Source organism: Mirounga leonina, unplaced genomic scaffold, assembly GCF_011800145.1.
Source record: "Mirounga leonina isolate KUSES-001 unplaced genomic scaffold, KU_Mleo_1.0 Mir_154, whole genome shotgun sequence".
NCBI lineage: Eukaryota > Metazoa > Chordata > Mammalia > Carnivora > Phocidae > Mirounga > Mirounga leonina.
Window position 1 is genome coordinate 40173829 of NW_023270389.1, and position 25787 is coordinate 40199615.

Below are 25787 nucleotides of genomic sequence, written 5' to 3' on the forward strand. Positions count from 1 at the left end.
AGCTTTGTGACCTTAAGTGTCATTTCTTAATTTACAAATTAAGTACATAGGCTAGGTCAGTGTTTCTTAAACCCAGTATTCCCAGATTGTGCCATGAGGTGCCTTAGAGCACTGTAGTGAACTCACACAGGTACTGTGGAATATTAAAAAATTTTCGAGGGAAACACAGTAATATTTGACAGCTGTGGGATATCTGTGTGATATTTGACGTCTGTGGGACACTGTTCAACTATTAGTTTGAGGTAGTGTCTGTGAGATTGTGCTACATTCCTTTGGATGACAGGATGTCTTCAAAAAGCTGGGTTTGGGGGGGCTGCTGTAATAAAAAGCAAGTACTGTGCAAAAATCAGTGTGAATGGTAAATGAAAGTGGCAGTGTCCAAAGTGATTTTAAGGTTTGAGAAGTTGTGTAATGTATAGCTGGTGCATACATTCCATTAATAAGTAATTGTGGTTGTATAGTAATAAAACATTTCTTTCAATTTATATGTATTTTTCAAACTGCTACTAAGTTTGCTAGGACACAAATACTTATTAGATTGTATGGATCTAATAAATGGAACTGGTAGGTATTTTTGGTGCCTAGGGGCACCATGGGAAAATTACTGAGACAATGAGAGTTCTGTGAACTGAAAAGGCTTGGCAACCTCTCCAACTCTTTTGACTAGGACACTCACAGTAAGAAATATATTTTTTCATAGGGATATAATATACATATATATGTATATATCTATATATAAATGAATTTTATACTTTAGGGCAAAAATAATCCTGACATGTGAACCATGAGACATTTTTATAGACATATATTCCTTGAAATTAATTTGGAAGAGTAAGCATTCAGGATAACTAGATGGTGGGTAAGCAAAGTATAGGCTCATATTTCTAGGACTTCGCCCCCCCTCAGTTGTTCCTGGTCTTGTTCATTGTCCTTACTTTTCCTTAAGTAAAAGAGGAGGTGCACCTGTATTCAAGTATAGCTCATCTGTCAGTGGGGGATATTATGTTGTTTGTGATCCTCACCCTGCCACTTATGTTGCAAAGGCCAAACTGGTACCAAATGTTACATAGTTTTCTTCTGGATTTCCTAGATTACAGTAGATCAGCCTTATATTTGTAAAAGTAGTTGTTGGGGTTTTTGTATTTTAAATGTAGAGAGAGGTGAGGCTAAATTCTCAGGTCATTTGTATTTGTGTATTATACTATATTATGCGAGTATTGGTTATTCTGAGAATTTACTTGGAACAGTGTAATAGGTCTGACCTAGAGCTGGAATGTTTTCTCTTTTTTCCTAGCTGGTCCCTACTAAATTTGTCCATTTTATATTTGGACGAGACAGTACGACTATTGCGGGGTTGTCTTTTCTCATTCTTTCAGGCAGCCGTGGTTGTTACATAGGATCTGATAGAGATGAGAGAACTGAAATGTAGCAAAGGTATGGAAAACATTGTCCGTGAGAGCCAAAACAAAGTAATTTCTTTCATCTCTATCCCCAGGGCCAGGCACATAATAGGAGCCCAATAAATAATTGAGCCAAGGTGCACCTGGGTGGCTTAGTCATTAAGCCTCTGCCTTCCGCTCAGGTCATGATCCCAGGGTCCTGGGATCGAGCCCGGAATCGGGCTCCCTGCTTGGCGGGGAGCCTGCTTCTCCCTCTCCCACTCCCCCTGCTTGTGTTCCTTCTCTCGCTGTGTCTCTCTCTTCAAATAAATAAATAAAATCTTTAAAAAAAATAATTGAGCCAAATCTGTGTGACTGAATGAGAGCCCTGTCAATAAATGTAAAGGGAAAATTTGCAGCTAGAAGATACTTGAGAATTGGGTATTTCATAAAATGTCATCTTGTATCTTATTTGTATAGGTACCATAAGTATAGATCAGCATTTCTCAAACTTCCTGGTGTCCAGACCACTTCATACGCTTGAGTTATTAAAAACTTAGAGCTTTTGTTTACATGGGTTCTATCTATTGATATTTACTATGTTAGAAGTTTTAAAAGTATATATTAGTTTTTTAACATTTTAATTCCAGTATAGTTAACATACAGTGTTATATTAGTATCAAGTGTATGATATAGTGATACAGCAATTCTATACATTACTCAGTGTTCATCATGATGAGTGTACTCTTAATCCCCTTCACCTATTTCACCCATCCATTTGTTCTCCATAGTTAAGAGTCTGTTTTTTGTTTGTCTCTTTTCTTCTCTTTGTTCGTTTGTTTCTTAACTTCCACACAGTGAGTGAAATCATATGATACTTGTCTTTCTCTGACTTGTTTCACTTAGCATTCATTATATGCTCTAGATACATCCATGTTGTTGCAAATAGCAAGATTTCATTTTTTTCATGGCTGACTAATAGTCCATCACACACACACACACACACACACACATATCTTTATCCATTCATTTATCAGTGGACACTTGGTCTGCTTCCATATTTTGGTGATTGTAAATAATGCTGCTATAAACATAGGGGTGCATATATCTTTTCAGATTAGTGTTTTTGTATTCTTTGGGTAAATACCCAGCAGTGGAATTACTGGATGGATCATATGGTAGCTCTTTTTTTTTTTTTTTTAAGATTTATTTATTTATTTGAGAGAGCACAAGTAGGCAGAGCAGTAAGTAGACAGAGGGAGAGGGAGAAGCAGGCTCTCTGCTGAGCAGTGAGCCCGATGTGGGGCTCCATCCCAGGACCCTGGGATCATGACCTGAGCTAAAGGCAGAGGCTTAACTGACTCAGCCACTCAGGCGCCCTGTAGCTCTATTTTTAATTTTCGGAGGACCCTCCAACTTTTCCATAGTGGCTACACCAGTTTGCATTCCCACCAACAGTAAAATGAGGGCTCTTTTTTCTCCACATCCATGTCAACACTTTTTCTTGTGTTTTTGATTTTCACCATTCTCACAAGTGTGAGGTGATCTCTCATTGTTTTGATTTGCATTTTCCTGATGGTGAGTGATGTTGAGCATCTTTTCATGTGTCTGTTGGCCATCGGTGTGTCTTCTTTGTACAAATGTCTGGCTCATATCTTCTGCCCATTTTTAATTTCAATTTTATTATTTTTTTCTAGAGAGGGAGGAAGGGGGGGGAGGGAGAAAGAGAATTTTAAGCAGGCTCCACACGCAGCATGAGCCCAACGTGGGGCTCGATCTCACAACCCTGGGATCATGACCCGAGTTGAAATCAAGAGTTGAACACTCAGTGGACTGAGTCACCCAGGAGTCCCCTCTTTTGCCCAATTTTTAAAATATATATATATTTTAAAGATTTTATTTATTAGGCAGAGAAAGTGACAGTATGAGTAGGGAGGAAAGGGAGAAGCAGGCTCCCTGCTCATCTAGAACCCTGGGATCATGACCTGAGCTGAAGGCAGATGCTTAACTGACTGAGCCACCCAGGTGCCCCTCCTCTTCTGCCCATTTTTAAATTATTTGTTTTTGTGTGTGTCTTGAGTTGTATAAGTTCTTTCTATATTTTGGATACTAACCCTTTTTTGGGGGGTATGTCGCTTGCATCTATCTTCTCCCATTCAGTTAAGTTGTCTTTTAGTTTTGATGGTTGTTTCCTTAGCTGTGCGGAAGCTTTTTATTTTGGTGTAGTCCCAATATTTTGCTTTTGTTTCTCTTGCCTCAGAAGACCTAGTAACCGGCTACAGCCGATTACTGCTTGTGCTCTCTTCTAGGATTTTTATGGTTTCAGATCTCATGTTTAGGTCCTTAATCCATTCTGAGTTTTTATTTTTGTGTATGGTGTAAGAGAGTCCAGTTTTATTCTTTTGCATGTAGCTGTCTAATTTCACCAACATCATTTTTTGAAGACTTTTTCCCATTGTGTATTATTGTTGAAGATTAATTGACCATTTGTGGGTTTATTTCAGGGTTTTCTATTCTGTTCTTTTGATTTGTGTGTCTGTTTTTGTGCCAGTACCATACTGTTTTGATTACTGTAGCTCTCTAATATATCTTGAAATCTGGGATTGTGATACCTCTAGTTTAGTTATTCTTTTTCAAGTTTGCTTTGGCTATTTGGGGTTTTTTGTGGTTCCATACAAATTTTAGGATTATTTGTTCTAGTTCTGTGAAAATGCTGTTGGTATTTTGATAGAGATTACATTAAATCTGTAGATTGCTTTGGGTAGTTATGGACATTCTACTTTATTGAGGGTTTTTATCATGAATGGATGTTGTACTTTGTCAGATGCTTTTTCTGCATCTCTTGAACTAATCATATGGTTTTTATCCTTTCTCTTGTTGATATGATGTATCACATTGATTGATTTGTGAATATTGAACCACCCTTGCATCCTAGGAATAAATCCCGTTTGGTTGTGGTGAATGATTTTTTTAATGTATTGTTGGATTCAGTTTGCCAATATTTTGTTGAGGATTTGCATCTGTGTTCATCAGAGATTTTGACCTGTAGTTCTTTCTCTCACTCTCTCTCTCTCTCTCTCTTTTTTTTTTTTTTTTGTAGTGTCTTTATCTGGTTTTGGTATCAAGGTACTGGTAGCCTCATAGAATGAATTTGGAAGCTTTCTTTCCTCTTCTATTTTTTGGAATAGTTTGAAAAGAATAGGTATTAACTCTTCTTTAAATGTTTAGTAGAATTCACCTGTGAAGCCATGTGGTCCTGGACTTTGTTGGGAGTTTTATTTATTACTGATTTAATTTCATTGCTGATAATGGATCTACTCAAATTTTTTGTTTCTTCCTGATTCATTTTTGGGAAGTTATATGGTTCTAGGAATTTATTTCTTCTAGGTTGCCTGATTTGTTGGTGTATAATTTTTCATAATATTCTCTTATAATCCTTTATAGTTCTAGGGTTGGTTGGTATTTCTCCTCTTTCATTTGTGATTTTATTTGAGTCCTCTCTCTTCTTTCTTTTTCTTTTTTTAATGAGTCTGGCTAAAGGTTTATTAGTTTTGTTGATCTTTTCGAAGAACCAGAGCTCCTGGCTTTATTGATTGTTCTGTTGCTTTTTTTTTAGTTTCTATTTCATCTATTTCTGCTTTATCCTTTTCTGTTTCCTTCATTCTATTGATTTGGGTTTTTGGGTTATTTATTTTTTTTTTTTGTATCTCTTTTAGGTGTCAGTTTAGGTTGTTTATTTGGAATTTTTCTGCTTCTTGCAGTAGGCCTGTGTTGCTATAAACTTCCTTCTTAGAACACCTTTTGCTGCATCCCAAAGATTTTGGACAGTTGTGTTTTCATTTGTCTCTATGTATTTTTTGATTTCCTCTTTGATTTCTTGGTTGATCATTTATTTTTTAGTAGCATGTTATTTAACCTCCATGTATTTGTGTTTTTTTCCATATTTTTTCTTGTGGTTGATTTCTAGTTTCCTAGCATTGTGGTTGGAAAAGATGCATGATATGGAAGTTTTAAATATACTTATTAATTTATTTAAAATAACAAATCCATATTAAAATAAACAGGTAACATTTTTTAAATGAAAAGTGACTATTTTTCCAAAACAAAAACATTTAGTGAAAGGAGTGACATTCTTGGACATTTTTCAATTTTTTTCTTAATGTCTAGCTTAATAGAAGACATCTGGATTCTCCTATCTCCTTCTGCATTCAATCTGTTGTGATATCATATATCATGTAGCCTTTGGGAGCCTGCACTGTACATACTCAGAATGAAAGTGAAAAAGAGGAATAATGTCTTAATGTTATTATGGAAATAGTTTTGATTTCAAAGACTCCCCCTGAAAGGTGGACCCTCAGAGATCCCTGGACCATGGTTGAAACTGGTGATATAGATTATAAATTTAGAGTAGAATAGGACCTTAGAGGTCATGTAGTAATAATCACCTCTTGTGGATATTTCTGGCTTTTACATCTGGACTGAGAATACCTTGAATACCTTAAGCTTGGTTTTGGGGAATAATCATAAGTTGGCTTTTGGAGATGTTGAGTAAGATGTGCCTTTGAGGTTTCTGAATAAGAGGTTTGATATGTGGGTTAACATATCAGAGATAAGATCTGGGCCAGAGTTTGGCAGTCATTGGCATATACATGGTATTTGAAGCCTTGGGCATGGTGATGTCACCCAGAGTATAGTGTTAGAAAAGAGCCCATGGTCAAACCTGCTTGACTCTCTAGATTTAAGAGAAAAGGACTAGCTAGCAGAGGAGACTAGGAAAGAGAACTAGAGAGAAGATGGAAAACCAGAGTGTAGTGTATGGAAGCCAAGGAAATGAGTGTTTCAAGAGAGTAGTTAACTGTGATGAATGCTGCCAAGAGGCCAAGCAAGATGAGGACTTTTTATTTGAAAATGCCTAGGGGTGCCCGGGTGGCTCAGTCGGTTAAGCATTTGCCTCTTGATCTCAGCTCAGGTCTTGATCTCAAGGTCATGAGTTCAAGCCCTGTGTTGGGGGGGAGAAAATGAAAATGCCCATTAGATTTATTTATTTATTTTTAAAGATTTTAATTATTTATTTGACAGAGAGAGACACAGTGAGAGGGAACATAAGCAGGGGGAGTGGAAGAGGGAGATGCAGGCTTCCCGCTGAGAGGGGAGCCCAATGCGGGGCTCGATCCCAGGACCCCAGGATCATGACCTGAGCCAAAGGCAGACGCTTAATGACTGAGCCACCCAGGCGCCCCTGCCCATTAGATTTAGAGATGAAGAGATCTTTGGTGATTTTAGTGACAGCTGTTGTGGAGAAATGGGGATGCCAGCCACATTGGAATTGCTTGAAGAGTGAGTGAAAAGTATCTCTAAATGGAGACTGAGTGTATTTAGTCAACTTCTTTGAGAAGTTCATAAAGGAAAAAGAGAGCAGTAGTGGAGGAGGGTGCTGGGTTGTGGGACTTCGGTGTTGTTTTAAGTAAGAAGATTAAGTATAAATGCTGATTGGAGAATCTTGGTGAGAGGAGGAGGCTAGACATACACATGAGGGAAAATGTAATTGATGGTTGAAGTTTCTTGAAAGAACTTGGAGATGGGGAGATCTTCAAACAGATGAAGTATTCATATGCTCCTTTCCTCTAAAAGTTACTTTTTGTGTTGTTTTCCCATTCTCCCTCTTTATGAACTCTTAGCCTGCATGATAAGTGGAGAAGTTAAATGGTAACTGTAATTCTTTTAAATTTCTTGACTATTGTTAGTTTTCTCTGAGCCTTTGTGCTTCCCTTATGAAGTGAGTATTTGGGTGATACTTTGAAGTGTGCACTTCTTGTTTGCTCAAGTTAAAGTTGCATACTTGTTTGATATAAGGTGCTTCTGCTTTTTATATGTTTAATCTTAACCAGATTCTTTTATATCATTTTTATAGCTTTAGTGAAATTCTTTTTGTTTTCTTTCTTTTTCTTTTTTAAGATTTTATTTATTTGAGAGAGAGCACAAGTAGGCAGAGAGGCAGGTAGAGGGAGAGGGAGAAGAAGGCTCTCCACTGAGCAGGGAGCCTGACGTGGGGCTCCATCCCAGGACTCTGGGATCATGACCTGAGACGAAGGCAGCCGCTTAACCGACTGAGCCACCCAGGCGCCCCTATTTCTGTTTTCTTTTGGCAAGTTACAATGTTCCTTAGCTAACTTTTGTAAGTTGATTATTGTTTTGAGCTTTTCATATTTTACGTGATGTAAGTAGAACCATGTCAAATATAGTTTCTTTTTTAGTCCTCGTGATATTTGACTTTAGGCTGAACAAAGGAGCATTGTTCATTTATGCTTCTGACTTTTGCATGAAACAGCTTGTTTCTCTGCAAGATGCCAGTTAAACTCACTTACTGTAAAATGGACATTAGAATGAAACTCTTGAGTCACTTAAATGAGTAATAAAAGTATTCTTAAGTTTGGGGTGTCTGGGTGGCTCAGTCAGTTAAGTGTCCGACTCTTGATTTCAACTCAGGTCATGATTTCGGGGCTGTGAGATCGAGCCCTGTGTCGGGATCTGCGCTGGGCATGAGCCTGCTTGGGATTCTCTCTCTCCCTCTCCCGCTACTCCACCCTCTCTCTAATTTAAAAAAAAAAAAAGTATTCTTAAATTTTCTGAAATTTAAGAAGCTTTGCAGTATAGTAAGGAGACAAAATGCAATAGATTGATAGAGATTCTGTGTTACTGGTTTCTCAAAACTGGGGTCATAAGAGAGGAGTGGCCAATAATTGATCCTTTAAAAATAAATCATGTTGGAAACCCTACATGATCTTGTTCCTTTCCTTCTCCAGCTTCATCTCTTGACATTTTTCTTTTCCAACACATGGGACTTTTTGGTTTCTTAAACTGTGTCGCATCTTTTTTGTCTCAGGGCCATTCTAAATATTGTTCCTCCTGCCTGGAGAGCTCTTTCTTGCCCACCTGTATTCATCCTTTAGGTCTTAGATTTAATGACACTTTCCTCTCCACTTCCCAGATTAGATGAATTTCCTTCTGTTACATGCTTCTATGGCATCTTCCTTTTTTTTCCCCTTGGTTATTTTCATCCCATTTGTAATATTTGTTGAATATCAACCTTCTGAGTAAACCTGTAGATTACTTTAGTGTGGGGGCCATGTTTCTTTTCACTGCTACATCCCCAGTACTTAGTACTTTTCATTCCCACTACATGCATGGCACTCAGCAGATATTTGTTAAACGAGTGGATGGCATGGGTCAGATGGAGGAAAAGGTTTTTCATGAGTGTGGAAGAACAGTCTGATGCAACACCAAGGAGGTTGCTGAAACATCGTACCTGCCCTGTTTAGAATGGAGGGTGGAATAAAATGCTTCATCTGTAGACAAATGTGAGGAAGTCCTGTCCTTTCCTGTGAGTTTGAGAATGGTCAAGATGTGTGGGTTAAATGAGCATTCTCTAAAGAAGTTAACGTGCCTTGAACTTAATGGAACAGAGGTTCTAAAGAGGATAGAATTGAGGTGAGAAAGCCAAGTGCCTTGTGATGAAATTATGAGAGAGGATAGGGGATAATGTTATCAATAGTGGCTGAGTTGGAATATTCAGAGAGGCATTATGTGAATGCCTGTTAGAGGCTTTCAGAGGTTTGAGAGAGAGAGAGAGAGATATCTAGATTTAATTTCCAGATCTGTCACTGAATGACCTTGGACTGTTTCCATAGTCTGATACTGTTTCTTCATCAGTAAAATAGATATATAAATAGTCCTTTTTCACACTTTAAAAAGCTTATATAAAAAACTCTTTTTTTTCTTTTTTTTTTAAGCATTAACAAGAGAGAAAGAAAAACAGAAAAAGGTATGGAGCAGAAGATATGTCCCTTAATAGTGTTCGGTGGGAGGTGGAGTTTTTGGTTCTCTGGAATTGAATGTTTAGTGTTTTTATAAACAAAAAAGAAAAAAAAATGTTAAAGGTTCCCCAAAGCCCATGGCTGTTCTGTTACACACACCCCACTGAGAAAAAGAGCACCAGGAAAAGAGCAGAAGAGGACAAGAGAAACCGAGAGCGGAGCCAAGTGCAGATGGGGGCAATTTTCTCTGTGCCGTATGTTGTTAGGGTCACAGAGAGGAAAAGCCTCTTTTTTTGCCAGAAAAGGAGTGGGAAGGAGTGGGGGAGGGGAAGGGTAAATAAGGGATTTTAACGCATAGGGGAAAGGGTGGGGGGTGGTGTGTTGTGCACTTTTCTCCTACCCTGTGGCCTCAATATATAAGGAAAGGGGGACAGAGAAGGATAAAGATTTCCAGTTGCATTCAACAGAGCTTTAGGTTAAGGGGAAGAGTAAAAGGCAAACAAGGAAGAGGATTGTGGGTTGTAACGGAGACTGAAAATAAGATGTGGGAAGCAATACAGTCCTTGGCCCACATATAAGGAACACAGAAAATGGTAGGTATGATAATTAACTATTAGCTGCCTTCATGGTCACCCCCCGCCCCTCCATTGAGGTCTATAACTCTAGCTTCTGGTTTAAAGGTGTTTTTTGCTCTCAAGTGTTCTGGAACTTCAGAAGAGAAATGGTCTCAGGTAGCTGGGGAATAGGATTAGTTCTCTCCACTGATGCTCATCTTTATGTGTTTTTAGAAGCTTTGGGCTTCAAAGAGTAGAAATGAAAATAATCTCTAGAGCTGTAGTTCTCAAAGCTGAGCGTGTATTGGGATCCCTGTAGACCTTTAAAACTACAGGTTTTTGGCCTTTCCTCAGACTCACTGATTCAGAATCTCTTGCGGGTGGAGCGTCACCATCTCAGTTTTTAATGTTATCCAGGTGATTCTTCTCCTAGAGCTGCTTGAGAGAGCCGGCTTGAAGACAAGAACTCTAGCTGCTTAGAGGAGGGCATTAAGTAGCTGCTCTCAAATTCACTTGCACTGGGAATGATTGACAGTGTACGTGTGAGTTATTTGGGAAATAACTATCTTTATAGGCTTGAAGACTGGCTATAGAGGATAAGTAGAGGGAGTAATGGTTTTAAAGTACTGTATTTAAAATCCATTTAAATACGAAGTACGTTTTCTGTGTGTCCCTATTTGCTATGGATTAAATAGCAGCGATGATGACTTTATGAGTAAAGGTACATTTTGAGTAAAGAGACATGTTATACTGGCATGTTAAGACTAATATTTTGTATGTTACCCTTAATTCTAGTTCACATCATGTGCCCACATTTTTTAAAAAGAAGCCAAGCATATTATCAGAATATGTTTAAATAAATGTGTATTTGTGTGTTGTGTGTCTTGTGTGTGTGGGGGGGTGTGTGTGTGTTGTATATCTCATTCATTGTAGTAAGGGTCTTTTTGAGTTTCCAGAGAATTTTTATGTTGCAGGTTTATTCATACCTTTTTTTAGAATTAGAAAAATTAATCATAAGCACGTTTGGTATAAATAGAAATAGTAGAGATAAAAATAGGGAAACTAAAGGTGAGAAAGGGAGGTGAGGAAGTCAGATAAGAGAATAATATGGAAAACAAAAGGAGTGAGAGGGAAAAATGTAGAAGAAAATGGGAGGTAAATGGGGAAAAAGAGGAAAAATATCCTAGTATTTGAAGAGAATATAATAGATTTGTTTTTTAGTGAATGAATTTTAGAGAATTTCTCTAATTTTAAGCAGATTTTCTTAAGTAAAGCTGTACTAGTGAATGAAAGAACCAGAGATGATAATGGAGAAAAGTATTAGGAAACCCACTTTCCCCTTTTAGCTCACTTTAGCTTGTAGGATTTTAGAAGAAGGAATGGTATGGTATGGGTTTTAGGAGAAAGAATACATTATTTACTGATTGAATTAATCGAATATGATCTAGGACAGTGTGCCTAGATTTCTGATTCCATTTAATTCAATTTTTGTGTTAGGATTCTGGCTTCTTACTGTCAATTAGAGACTCTTGGCATTTTGGAATCTGTGTCACTAGGTTTCATTGTCAGTCAGAGTTCGGGTCTGTTGAGGATGACACTCAGCAGTATCACCATACTTCCAGAATCGGGAAACTTGATTGCTAACAAAGTATTCTTAACAAGGTAGATGTGTTTGTCAAGTTGTAGCCTGGTAGTTAATGGTACCTCTCTGTTAATTCCCACAAAGAATCTGTTTAGATGGGGCCACTCCATTCCCCTTTAAGAAACACTAAGACTTTATATGAGGTTGAAGCCATGGGTCTAGTAGTTCATCTTTGCTCTGGGTGAGTAACTGGGAGAAATGTCTTCCCTTTCTGAGTAGTTTCTGCTGTTCATGGGCTCTAGATGGTAATGTTTTACTGCTCCACTTTAACTGCTCATTACTTTGTTCATGTCCAGAGTGAATAAATGAACCTCCAATACAGTTTATACATAATTCTTGTACTTTTTTTTTTTTGCCAAATCATTTTACTTGATTATATAGGCAAATCAAAAGCATTATCTTTTGCTCCAGTCATCTATTCATTGCACATTAATGATGATATGCTTTTATCAAATGACTCCCATTGTTTCCATGGTATCATATATTTATTACATGGTCACCTGTAGCCCTCTTCTTTACACTGTTATTATCAGCAAGGTTAATTATGCTTTTTGGGTGTGGCTTGTTTCTTTTACCATATAATCTTACAGACTACTTGCAAAATAGTATATGAATTTCATTCCCTTGTTTTACATTTCTTTTTTTTTTCCTAGCTTACTCGCCTAGTGATGATTGTTAATTGTGTTCTTTTTCCTTTCTTTTTTTAAAAATGATTTTATTTATTTGAGAGAGAGCATGCATGCACACACTTGAGAGAGAGAAAGCATGTGGGTGCCCATGAGCAGGGGGGAAGGGCAGAGTGAGAGGGAGAAGCAGACTCCCTGCTGAGTAGGGAGCCTGGGTCATGACCTGAGCCAAAGGTAGATGCTCAACGACTGAGCTACCCAGATGCCCTCCTTTTCCTTTCTTATGGGTAGTTTCCCAGCCTGGCTTTTTAAACCATCTCTTCTGCTTCTGTGATCATGTTTCTTGTTACTTCTGTTGATTTACCCCGCTCTCTTCCCTGTTTGTCCTTTCACTGGCAACCTTGCCTTTGATTCCTCTGTTATTTTCTAAGTTGAGATCATAACAGCTTTCAACATTGCTGTTTGTTTTTCTGTTCATGGAAGGTCTCTGTTGATGGGAGGGTAAATAAGACGTAGTCCTTAAGGACCATACAACCTTGTGGAGAGACTGATACACATGTGCTATTTGTAACTTTATAACTTTACCACATTATATACTGTTTGTTTATGTGTGTCACTGCATTGTGAGCATTAAGTACTCAAGGAATGTTCATTGAATGAATGAATGGTGGGTGTGTGTGTGTGTGTGTGTGTGTGTCTAATGATAGGGCTCTAAAAAGTTAACAGAGTGTGGGACGCCTGGGTGGCTTAGTTGGTTAAGTGTCTGCCTTCAGCTCAGGTCATGATCCCGGGGTCCTGGGATTGAGCCCCCACATCGGGCTCCTTGCTTGGCGGGGAGCCTGCTTCTCCCTCTGCCTGCCACTCCTTCTGCTTGTGCTCTCTGTCTCTCTGACAAATAAATAAATAAGGTCTTAAAAAAAAAATTAACAGTGCTGTTGGGGAAACAGATGAAGTAGTAATTCTGTTAAGGAACAGTTGGGAAAGATTTATAGTAAATGGCATTAACATTTGGACTTGAAGGTTATTAACTGCCAGATAAAATTTAGGAAAAGAGGATACAGAGGTAATGAAAATTTCTGCATGTTTAGGGAATGCACTCTAACTATGGCTTTTTAACAAGAACAACTGGTATACAGTGAAGATAGCAAGGGGGTTAAGACTAAATTAAAGTTGTGGAGGATCCCAAGTTCCATCATGCTAAGGAATTTGGAATTTTATCCCATAGGTGATAGTCACTGAGGAGCTATAAAAGCAGAATTGCTAGGTTCTGTTTGCAGAAAGATAATTGTGGTTGCAGTATGGAGAATAGATTAGGAACAGAATAATTTAGGAAGCTTTTACCACAATTTAGGCTAAAGATAATACTCTGAACAGAGGTAAGGGGAAGAGAGAGAGAGGAAGAGAGAAATTAGAAATATCTTGAAAAATTTTTTTCAACAGCTTTATGGAGGCCTATTTTATGAGAGAAACATCTTAAAGATAGTATTGACTTGGTAACTCAGTAAGTGGTGGTGAGAGAGAGGCAGAAATGTCAAAGATAAACTGGATGCATGGCAACCCCATTTGCTAAGAGAAAAAGAAGGAACAATTTTGAAGATAGACAATAATGAGTTTGGTTCTGAACTTGATAAATTTGAAGTGCCAGTGGGATTTGGAGCTGGACTATCTAATAGACTGAAAACTTGGGTCCAGAGTTCAGAGAAAGACCTAGGACGGAAATAGGATGACATTTAGGAAGTGGTTTGAAACCATGAAAGTGTGTGAGATTGCCTGGGAAGAAGGAGCTAGGAAAGAAGAGGCCTAAGAATGGAACCTTTGGAAATGTTACCGTTGATGAATTGGACAAAAGTAGGGAAGCCGTCAGTTAAGGGAAAAAAAAAAATCAAGAGGTTAAGGAAGGTAGGACAGATATGTTTTACTGATCCCAAGAGTAGTGAGTATTTCAAGATGAAAGCTTAAAACCCCAAATGTAATAGAGTTATAATACCCAACTAGAAAATTGTGTTACTACAAAGGTATATTTCCTAGATTTTCTGGACAGATAATTATATATGTGTACATATACGTATATAATGTTTCATATGTATATAATGTTTAAACTTAGTTTTAAGACCTTCATAAAAAACAAACTTACAAATCAGGAAAAATAATTTTTAGATTTTAGAAAATATGGACTTTTGGGGGCACCTGGGTGGCTCAGTCGGTTGAGCATCAGACTCCTGATTTTGGCTCAGGTCATGATCCCAGCGTTGTGAGATCAAGCCCCGCAGGCTCCACGCTCAGTGTGGAGCCTGCTTGAGATTCACTCTCTCCCTGTGCCCCTCCTTCCCTGCTCATGCTCTCTTTCTCTCTCTCTCTCAAAAAAAGAAAAAAAAGAAGAAGAAGAAAGGAAAAGAAAGTATGGACTTTTTAGTTGAAGGACTGTTTATAAGAAAATGAATTTGAAGGATAAAGGGAGATTTTCTCAGTGGATCAAAAAGAAAAATGGTTTCTCGTGACCAGAGATAACCCTCTCTCAAAAGAATTGTCATAGAAATTGTCATTGAAATTTTCTGTATTTTCTTTCCCTTTTTTTAAACAATGTATTTAACACATTTTTTTCTATAGTATATTTGAAATATATTTCACATATATTTCTCTTAACTTACTTCCTCTCTATGAGTTAGAGGCTTGAAATGAATGATTTCATGGGATCCTCTTTTTTTTTGTAGGATTCCCGTTTTCCCTTAAATAAAGAGAAATAAAAAGAAGTTTGTTGTAAGACCTCAGAGAGGTCTCAAGGAATGCAGGGGCAGAAAATGAGGTAGTGGTATTATGGGCATTGGAAAATGGCTAAGAACAAGGCCACTTTTTCCTTTTCGGGAAACTACATGATCTCTCATTTGTTTTTCTTTGATCTTCATCTTGCTTTTCATCATGATTTTTCGACTTGACTCCTCACAGCTCATTGACTCAGTTGCTTAACATTTCATTCTAAAATTCTTAAATCTCTTCTTGCCAGGGACTGGATAGGCCACTCTTGAGTTAGTTCTTCACTGTTCTTCAATCAGCTATAGCGCGGGTGAGGGGTTATGGATGGGAATGGGGATATTTGTTCTTCAGAGAGGGGGCTATGGTTGGGCAGACACAGTGACTGACATCTGTAATATATTCATACACAATTTCATTTAATCTTTTTGGGAACATAATATATATATGTATATATAGTTGCCACACAATGTTACATTAGCTTCAGGTATACAGCACAGTGATTATGACAAAGGTACTTTGAGATCATTTGTTTTGTGCTGAATAGGAAGGATTGCCATTTGTATTTTGGAAAATGCTGAGAGTCCAAGGAGGACATACATGATAAGCATTGAGTTTGGGATAGTGGATGTTACTCCTGGATGGGGGGAGATGGATATGAGTAGAGGTATACAGGGGACTTCAGCCAAATTTCAGTAGTTTATTTCTTAAACTGAGAGATGAGTACCTAAGTGTGTATTATTATTTCTTAGACCTTTTGGTATGCCTTAACTATAGTAAGGGGCAGAGGGAGAAGCAGACTCCCTGTGGAGCAGGGAGCCTGATGCGGGACTCGATTCCAGGACCCTGGGATCATGACCTGAGCCGAAGGCAGACTCTTAACCGACTGAGCCACCCAGGCGCCCTGTAGTATCTTAAAACACAGTAAAGAAGAAAGTCTACTTTGTGGATGATTGACAATCATTTAAATTTGGACTTTCACAGATAATGTCTTAGAAAATAAAGCAGTCTGACAGGCTCTTGCAAATTTGTTAACCCTTTCCTGAAATCATAGTTACTGACATTATGGTTTTTAGCTAAACTAATACAATTCATAAAATAACTTTTAAAAATGTCAGCTTAATGAGATGATCTAGTCTAGCTCTTAGAAACATAAGAAAACCATGGCTATCTGCCATTGTAGAAGTGAAGGGTTGTGACAAATCTATTACTAGATAACAGAATACTTAACTTTTATGAACATGGTATGCTGATGCCATTAGGGCTCCTGATGCATAATAGTCTCTGTCCCTTCTTTCTCCTTCATACCAAACATATAGTAGGCATGTCCTAATTAATATGGTGTCTTTAAGGATTTACTCCCAAAAAGCTTTAACAGGTCTCCACCAGTAGAATTAGGCTTCCCTCCCTGTTCTTAGTCTTAACAAAGATTATTACATTGGATTAAAAAGTTCTAACTATGGGGTGCCTGGGTGGCTCAGTTGTTAAGCGTCTGCCTTCGGCTCAGGTCCTGATCCCAGGGTCCTGGGATTGAGCCCCACATCGGGCTCCCTGCGCAGCGGGAAGCCTGCTTCGCCCTCTCCCCCTGCTCCTGCTTGTGTTCCCTCTCTGTGTGTCTCTCTGTCAAATAAATAAAATCAATAAAAAAATAAATAAATAAAATCTTTAAAAAAAAAGTTATATTTTCTGTATACAGAAGCATCTAAAATAGTGTCCCAGAAAGCTTAGAATTGAAAGGATAGGGCAGGTATAATAGAATAAAGCAATACTTGCTTTTTATTAATAGCATACAGAATAGAACTGAATACTAAAACATAGTTCTCTATGGACAATGATGGTTATTTTTTATTGAAGAAATATAAAACCCACATGACAATATAACAACCATGAACCTTTATGTACTAAATAATCCTATCAAGCTATATAAACATTAATTTATAGAAATAAGAGAAGGAGACAAAAAGTAGTTATGGTAGTTTTTTGTCTGCCTTTCTTAATTCTTGACAGATTAAGTAGGCAAAAAAGAATGCACAAATGTTCAATAATTCCAAAAGTCCCATATGGCTATAGAATAAAGTCATGTTGCCTATTAAACATTTAACTGGGAAAGTAGTTTCATTATTTCCTAATAAATGATCTTGAATTAAGTTTAATCTGTTTGACTTAGTCATCTTAAAGTGGTTAGAAAAGGCATTTTACAGATTGAGATTTATACTTTAAAGATAGTAAGAGTTTTGACAGATTAGATTCTCTTCTTTCTATGAGATTTTTTTCAGTGTACTTTTTCCTCAATTTTTCTATTTTTATAGAAAATGGTGATATTTACATATATATTCTTACATAAAGAACTGTTCTACTTAAATAGATTCTATTTATAATAGAATTAGATTCTATTCTATTCTATTCTTCATGTGTGAATTATCTTTTCATGTCCTTTGCTCATCTACCTACCAGGTTCATCATGTTTTTCTTATCAATTTGATGAGTTCTTTACATTATGAATATATGACCTTTGTCACATGTGATAAAAATAATTTTCTTCAACCACTGTTCGCAAAGGCAGTTCAGTACGTTGTATATTAAAGAACCCTAGATTAATAGATTCTATTAATAATACTTATTAGGTATGGGATAACCTGGGATTTTGAAAAGTAAAATATTGAAAAACTGACATTCATGAGACTAGACATACTATAGAACTGAATTAAATCTGTAATTATAAACCTAAACCAGGCATGTTATCAGAAAATACTTTTAATTGATGTATAATGTACACGGAAACAGCATGTAAGTGTACAGCTTGATGGAAGTCTCATACACTGAACACACTCATGTAATCAGCACCCATATGAATAAACAATATTATCAGTACCTCAAAAACCCTTCCTTGCTCCAATTCCAGTCACCACCCTCCTGCCCAAACTGTATGTAACCACTATTCTCACTTCTTTTTTTTTTTACTGACAGAGCTTATTCTTTTTTTTTTTTTTTTAAGATTTTATTTATTTATTTGAGACGGAGAGAATGAGATACAGAGAGCATGAGAGGGAGGAGGGTCAGAGGGAGAAGCAGACTCCCTGCTGAGCAGGGAGCCTGATGCGGGACTCGATCCCAGGACTCCAGGATCATGACCTGAGCCGAAGGCAGTCGCTTAACCAACTGAGCCACCCAGGCGCCCACTATTCTCACTTCTAATACCAAAGATACTTTTGCCTGTTTGATACTTTATAAAATGGAATTGTACAGCATGTACACTTGTTTCTGGCGTTCTTCACTTAACATGTTTGTAGCATGTAGTTGTAATTAGTTCGTTCTCATTGTTAAATGGTGAATATACTATAATTTATAAGATGAAATTTTACATAAATGTCACACTCCTGATACTGAGTCACTTGCATTTGACGATTAACCATTAAGAAAGTTTTTATTTTGAAGTAGATATAAATGTATTTCTTTTTACTCATGTACTTTGTCTCAGCCTTATCAGTGCTGGCCCCTGAACATAGAGATTATGGAGATATATGCAGTTTTTATTATTTAGTCTATTTCTCCTTCTCATTGGAAAATTGAGAATATATATTTTAGCATTTAGTTTTAAAGCAAAGAGAGGTCTGCTCAAAGAAAACTTTTGTCAAGTCGTTGATAAATTATTTAGTGATACAGAATAACTCATGTTGGTATCATTTTGATAGTTGGCTAGGCCAAAAGCATTTTTATGAGAAGGAAAGTAAAATGAGTTGATTTTTTGAGCTATGTTGGCATTACTCATGGAAGTTTTTATGGTTGGAAAATTTTTGAACTATTGGCATATGTGTTGATTTTAGTTTTTCTATCATTCCTATCTGACTTTTTAAAAACAGATTGACATTTCTTAGAGACATGTTATATAATTTATAACAAATTTTATTTTTAGAACATTTTTTAAGTTTAAAAGAAATTTTAAAATGAGGATTATTTACTGTGGGTGAAATTAACTCTCCTAAAAATTAATTATGCCTTCAGTTTTATGTGTTTGTATTTTAGTAGGTAGGTTTTTTCTTTAAATTTATATATTTTTTAAGATTTTATTTATTTTAGACAGAGAAAGAGAGAAAGCACAAGCACGAGGGGGAGCAGAGGGAGAGGGAGAGAGAGAATCTCAAGCAGACTCCATGCTGAGCGTATAGCCTGACATGGGGCTTGATCCCATGATCCTGAGATCATGACCCCAGCCGAAAACAAGAGTCGGTGGCTTAACCAACTGAGCTATCCAGATGCCCCCTCTTTTCCTTAGATTTAAATTGGGTTCTTTAATATACAATATACTGAACTGCTTTGCAAATGGTGGTTGAAGAAAATTATTTTTATCACACATGACAAAGGTCATATATTCATAATGTAAAGAACTCATCAAATTGATAAGAAAAACATGATGATCCTGGTAGGTAGATGAGCAAAGGATATGAAAAGATAATTCACACATGAAGAACTAAGATTAAGATCTATGGTAGAATGTTTAGTCCTGCTAGCAATCTGTTGAATTCAAATTAAAACAACCATTTTCTTCCTATTAAATCAGCAAGTAAATAGAATAGATATGATGCTGAATATTAAAAGATGTTAATGAAACTAGTAGGCTCATTGTAAATAAAAACAGTTGTAAATTATAAATTGGAAAACAGTTTAACATTGGATCTCAAGAGCAGCATGTTCTTCACATTCTTTAGTTCAGTTTTAATATTACACTTTGTAGATCCTGTTCTACATAAATCCAAATAAGCAAAAATTCACAGATACACAAATATGTTCATTTCAGTGTTACTTGTAATAGAGAAAATGAGGCATAATATTGTACTGGTAATCTATTGCTATGTAACTCCACAGAGAACAAGCAATGCCTTTTGTGACCTAGACTTAAAAGTCACATATTGTCACTTCCACCACATTTGATTTGTTAAAAGTATATCCTTAAGTCCGGTCTATATTTAATGGAAGAAAATTAACCTCTACTTCTTGAAGAAAGGAGTATCAGAGAATTTGTGAATATATTTAAAAACCACCACAAACATCCAGCAGTTAAGTGGGACACAAAAATAAAAATTGTTTACTTTTTACACAAATTAGAGTAAAAATGGGAAAATTAGAAAGAATAGAAGGGACTATCCAAAATAGCTTAATGATCGTATTAAGATTTGGGGAATAGGAATGAGTTTTCCCCTCCTGTATTTTCCAAACTTTCAGTGTTTTGTGAGTTTTATAACAGAATAATTCTATATTCATAGGAAAATGTGACTATTATCAAGCTGTCTAGTCAGCAAAGCAGATCATGATCTTTCTCTTTGAGTCATGATATAATTTTTTCTTTTTTTCTTTCATTTTTTGTTATGATAAAATACACAATATAAAATGTACCACCTTAACCATTTTCAGTGTATAATTTAGTACACATTTATAGCATTGTGCAAGCGTCATCACTATCCATCTTGCATCACTTTCCATCTTGTAAAACTGAAATTCTATACCCATTAAACAATAGCTCCCCAATCCTCCCTTCCTCAGCTCTTGGCAACCACTATTTACTTTTCTGTCCCTATGATTTTAACTACTCTAGGTACCTTACATAAGTGGAATCATACAGTATTCATCTTCGTAACTGGCTTATTTCTCTTAGTTGATGTCCCCAAAGTTCATCTGTATTATAGAAAATGGCAAAATTTCCCTCTTAGTGCTGAATAATATTCCATTGTATGTATATACCACGTTTTACTTACCTTTTCATATGTTGATGGACATTTTCGTTGCTTTCACTTTTTGACTATTGTGAACAATGCTACTATGAACAATGCGTGTACAAATGTCTCTTTGAGACCCTGTTTTCAGTTCTTTTGTGCTGGATCATATGGTTAATTCTATTTTTAATTTTTTGAGGAACTGCCATACTGCTTTCCATAGAGGCTGTATCATTTTACATTCCCACCAACAGTGCACAAGAGTTCCAGTTTCACCACATCAACACTTGTTATTTTCTGTTGTTGTTTTGTTTCTTTGTTTTTGATAATAGGCATCCTAGTTGGTGTGAGGTGGTCATGATAGACTTTTTAATTTTTCCAAGGAAAAATAAAGTTACTGGATTATAAGGGACTCTAAAGAGGGCATAAAGATAACTTTTAGAGTTGACAAAATCCTTTTCTGACTTTCATGAAAGTTAAGATAAAAGAGTATTTTCTTTACTAATATTATAATATTGATGTTTAATGAATGGTGATGATGTGATTGTAGGTAATTTGGCAGGATGAGGAGCAGCAAATCAAAAGAGGTGCCTTTACCAAATCCAAGGAACTCTCAAAGCAAGGATACTGTTCAAGGTATGATTTGTTTTTTTTTAAACTTTAGAACTTAGTGCCTGCCTTGTTTAGGTCATGTGTATAAAATCCTGGACTAATCAATAAATGAAAATTATACATATACTTTGATTTATAAAAAATGGATAATTTTTGAAGTTCAGTTTGTTTTAAATATGCAAGGTACCTCACCTTCAAAGGCGTCCTATGGCAAACTGTTTCATAAAGGAAAACAAAAAAGAATCAGTATATGTAAAATTGGTTTTACAAAGTTTCTTGGAAATTCTAATTAATGTCAATAAATGATATAATATAGCTCCTAATACAGTTTTAGACCTATCGTGCACAGATAAGAAAAGGCAAAGTCTCATTGAACTATTTTTTTTTAAATGATGCATTGGGGGTTACTTTAATTAGGACATGATATATTTTGACGTGCATTGACAAACTAGAGTATATCTGGAGGAAGATTATCGGGTTTATGAGGGATCTGGAAATCATGTCACATGAGGAACATTTGGAGGGAAGGATGATTTAAGGGAACTAGGTGGCCTTGTACCATTTGAAGGGCTGTTATCTGAAAGACTAGATTTTACCTTTGTTTCTACTGGTAGATTGAGGTGTGGAGTAATTTTCTAATCTTTTCAACATCATAATTGTGAAATACACTACAATACAAAATTTTTTGTTTAGGTCACTGAGATAAATCGAGGATATTGCTTATTGTTGATGTCTGATGGGGCTATGAGTGGGGGTGTTGTCCTAAGAACTAATAGGATCAGTGTCTAATACAATTCTAAACTGTGTACTAGGAAGCTTGGCTTTATAGAATGGGAAAAGAACCATGTTTTGGTTCAATATGATAAAGCATTTGCTGAGAAATAGTTCTGCCTAATAAAATGGTTCTCACACTTTTGAGTGCATTTAGGAGCTTATTAAAATGCAGATTTTGAGGACTACTTTAGAGATTCTGATTCAGTAAATATCAATGTTCCCCAGCAGATATAACCACATCGTGGGATGCACTTTCTCAGACTAAGGCTGCTGTAAGTAGTTAGAGCTTCCGTTTATTTCTTTCTGGTTTAAAATTAGTTTCCTGTTATGATTGAATAGATTAAATTTTTTTCTATAGTACTTTTTTCATAGGAAAATAAAGATTTTGGTAAGAAGTGAAGTACCATATATTACAAAATGAGCATTAATAATGACTATTAAATAGTAAAAGGATAATCAAGACACTACTTTAGGTATCAGGAACATTAACACTATGGCATATAAAATACTAAAATAATTTGTGCTGTTTATTCTCCTTTAATAAATTTGTTCATTTGGTGTATTGAAATGAAGATTTAAAACAAAAATGATTTGGGAATGTGGGGCTTTGTCTGTGTAGAAGGCCCAGAGTCAGAGAGGAAAGGAAAGGAACAGTTTCTTTAATGGACTAGGTATTACCTCTTTTGTGGCAATGACAGACTGCTTTCTCTCAGTACTGCTGAAGAATAACTATGGGCAACCTGTTTTCATTTGTATTCTGTCCAGTCTTGTCAGGAGTTTAGGAATCCAAATTTGCCAACTGATGCATAGTCCCTTTGAAGGGAGATTCTTTGCTTTTTCTTTTCTTTTTCATTTGCTCTCCAGGAAAATTACTCTCCTAATATGTCCTTTCTTGTTTTCTTTTGTATCCTACCTGAATTTGAGTCACCTGTTTCTTTACTGTGTGAATATGGTATTTTCTGTCCCCTAATCTTTTGAACTGGTATGAAAATGCATCTGGAAAAGGTACTATAACCTAGATTTGGTCATAATGTAGGGTCAAATACAACATTACACATGAGCATTATATATCTACAATGTAGGAATAGTTTTTATCCCCAGTTTAATTTAGAGTTAACCTAATTTAGAGCTGAACTGTTAATAGTCATTTTTCAAAACTATTGTGTTTTTAGAAATTATTTTTAAGGGTGATAAGGGGCTTATACTATAAATGGGGGAAAAAGCCTGATACAGATTATGAAGATTTATTCCAATTTTGTGAGTACATTGTACCACAAAAATTTGAGAGAAGATAAATCAGGATTTTACATAAAGTGTTTATCTCTATGTGGTGGAATTTTGATGATTTTAATTTCACTTTTTATACCTTTTCTGTGTTTTCCAGGTTTTCTCTTGTAAGCATATAATTAGGGGAAAATGCTTTATTAAATAATTAAGAACATTGGTGGTTTTACCAGAAGTTGACTTATATTGTAAAGTGTATGGAAACCTGAGTTTTCTATCTTGTGAATTTTATCTTTATTGTGAAACTTATTTTATAGACATAAGACTATTAAAAAGTTGTAGTTGTTTGAACAGTTCTAAATTTTATTTTATTTTTTTAAGATTTTATTTATTTGACAGAGAGAGACACAGCGAGAGAGGGGAACACAAGCAGGGGGAGTGGGAGAGGGAGAAGCAGGCTCCCGGCCGAGCAGGGAGCCCGATGCGGGGCTCCATCCCAGGACCCTGGAATCATGACCTGAGCCGAAGGCAGACGCCCAATGACTGAGCCACCCAGGCGCCCCAGAACAGTTCTAAATTTTAGTCCATCTGAATTGTTCTTTCCTAATTTTTGCATGTAAAATGCACAGGATATATAGCATAATGATATGTGACATACAATGTTAGAAAATGTACTGCTTGCTTAAAAAAAACTCAACAATAAAAAAAAATAGGTCAAGAAGACAAATAGAAACTTTTTGATATTCTTCAGAATCTTTTTGATTTTCTTGTCCAAATTTGGGCAGCATTGTATCACTTCTTACTATAGGTGAAGTAATAAGTAATGAAAAAAAGAATATTGAAAAAAAATATTGAAAAAATTCCTGAGTTGTTTTGACTTTGGAGAAAGGTATTGGACAATATAATTTAAATAACTTTGTAAATTGGGGCGCCTGGCTGGCCCAGTCAGGAGAACATGTAATTCTTGATCTCAAGCTCATGAGTTCAAGCCCCACATTGGGCATAGATAGAGCTTACGTTAAAAAAAAAAAAAAAAAAGTAAAAAATAAAAAATTAACTATGTAAATCAATGGTAGCTGGTTTATTTACAAAATTAACCTATTTGTTGTGATGGTGTTTAAACTTTAGCTGAGACACATTGAAAACAAATTAGAAGTAGCCCCTACAAGTACAGCTGTGTTTGATTCTGTCATGGATACCAAGAAATCTTCTGCAAGTGCTACCCGAAAAATAAGTAGAAAAGGTATGTATAAAGTTACTTCCAAAGATACAAATATATTAAATATAAATTTTGATATTAGTTTTGTTTCAGTTTAATTTCTCTTTATAGTCCCTTATATTTGCTAGCTCTTTTGTCAGAGATGATACCTCATCAACATTTAATTTTTTTTGTCTTTGGTACTGAGTAGTTATGAAGGTGCCTCATGTTCAGTGACTGTAGATGATGTTTTCACCATCTTTTTTTTTTTTAAGATTTTAAAATTTATTTATTTTAGAGAGCAAGAGCGAGCAGGGGGAGGGGCAAAGGGAGAGGGAGAGAATCTCAACCACGGAGCCCATTGTGGGGCTTGATCTCACACCCTGAGATCATGACCTGAGCAGCAATCAAGAGTCGGATGCTTAACCGACTGAGCCACCCAGGTGCCCCATGTTTTCACCATCTTTTGATCAGGGACTTTAGCATCACTACATCACCTTTGACAGTGAGTTTTCATTGGTTTTTAGTGATGAGAATTTGATTTTAAGTGTTTGGAATTATCTGTGTCTTTTTTAAAATTCATAGATCTATCAACTTTGAGATTTAGTTGACTTAATGAGTTTTACATATTTTTAGGGGATTTTAAATCATAATTGGAATATCTAATAGATACTGTCATTGATTGACAAAATACAAATACTTTCTTTGATTATCTTTCATATATGTAATTCTGTGGTTTCTTAATTAGTGGGCTAAAACCTAGAGGTTAGTACTTTCCATTAAAACTAATTTTTTTTTTTTAACCTGTGAGTCTGATGGGTTTTACTTGATAATTCTTTTTTTAAGTGAGTGGCAGCCTTTGACAAAAAATTTTATATGTAGAGTTTTTCATTGTTTGGAATAGTTTTTTCTCTATAGATTGAGTTACTATAATAATTTAACCTGAATGTTTCTCATCTACTTATCATATAACATCCAACTAGAGAAGCCAGAAATAATAGATACCTGTTATTGTCACAAATACTAGTCAAATTCAGAGGCAGTCGTATGTTCTTACAGATGTCCTTTTTCTTCAGATGGTAGATACCGGGATGATTCTTGGGCTGATGCTCCAACCGCCAAATCTTGCACATCACGGAAAGAGAAATCCCGGAGCCCTCTCAGAGTTACCACTCTGGAGAGCAACGTAAAGAAAAATAACCGTGTGGAGTTTCGTGAACCTTTGGTTTCTTACAGGTTAGTGTTCAAAAACAAATTATCAAGTAGGTTTAGCCTGTAATATTTACAGTAAGATTATGGTTTATTTTCTGAGTTTTTCATAGCACTCTGACTCTAGTATTATTACCTCTTTCATTTTCCAAAAGGATAAAGCAAAAATCTTTTATATTATGAAATACTGACTTCCCACTCTTTTACAGATTAAATATTTGGGGGGAAGAAGTAATAGCCCAGGCTAAATAAACACCCTTATATGTATTTAGCGTTGAAGTGATAAAAATGGTGAAGAA

At 36.1% G+C, this 25787-nt stretch overlaps 1 protein-coding gene across 2 annotated transcripts in view; it reads left to right on the forward strand.

The window, feature by feature from the left end:
* The window catches only part of CEP350 (centrosomal protein 350), a 153633-nt gene that overhangs the window by 4958 nt on the left and 122888 nt on the right, over positions 1 to 25787 (forward strand). The window contains exons 2-5 of one of the 2 annotated variants that reach the window (XM_035010557.1): positions 21022 to 21107; positions 22086 to 22129; positions 24210 to 24324; positions 25356 to 25515. In XM_035010557.1, the coding sequence (XP_034866448.1) occupies positions 21035 to 21107; positions 22086 to 22129; positions 24210 to 24324; positions 25356 to 25515 (392 nt within the window). In that variant the 5' untranslated portion in view covers positions 21022 to 21034. Of the gene's footprint in view, positions 1 to 21021; positions 21108 to 22082; positions 22130 to 24209; positions 24325 to 25355; positions 25516 to 25787 lie in introns of both variants that reach the window. The other variant, XM_035010558.1, reaches the window with a different exon arrangement.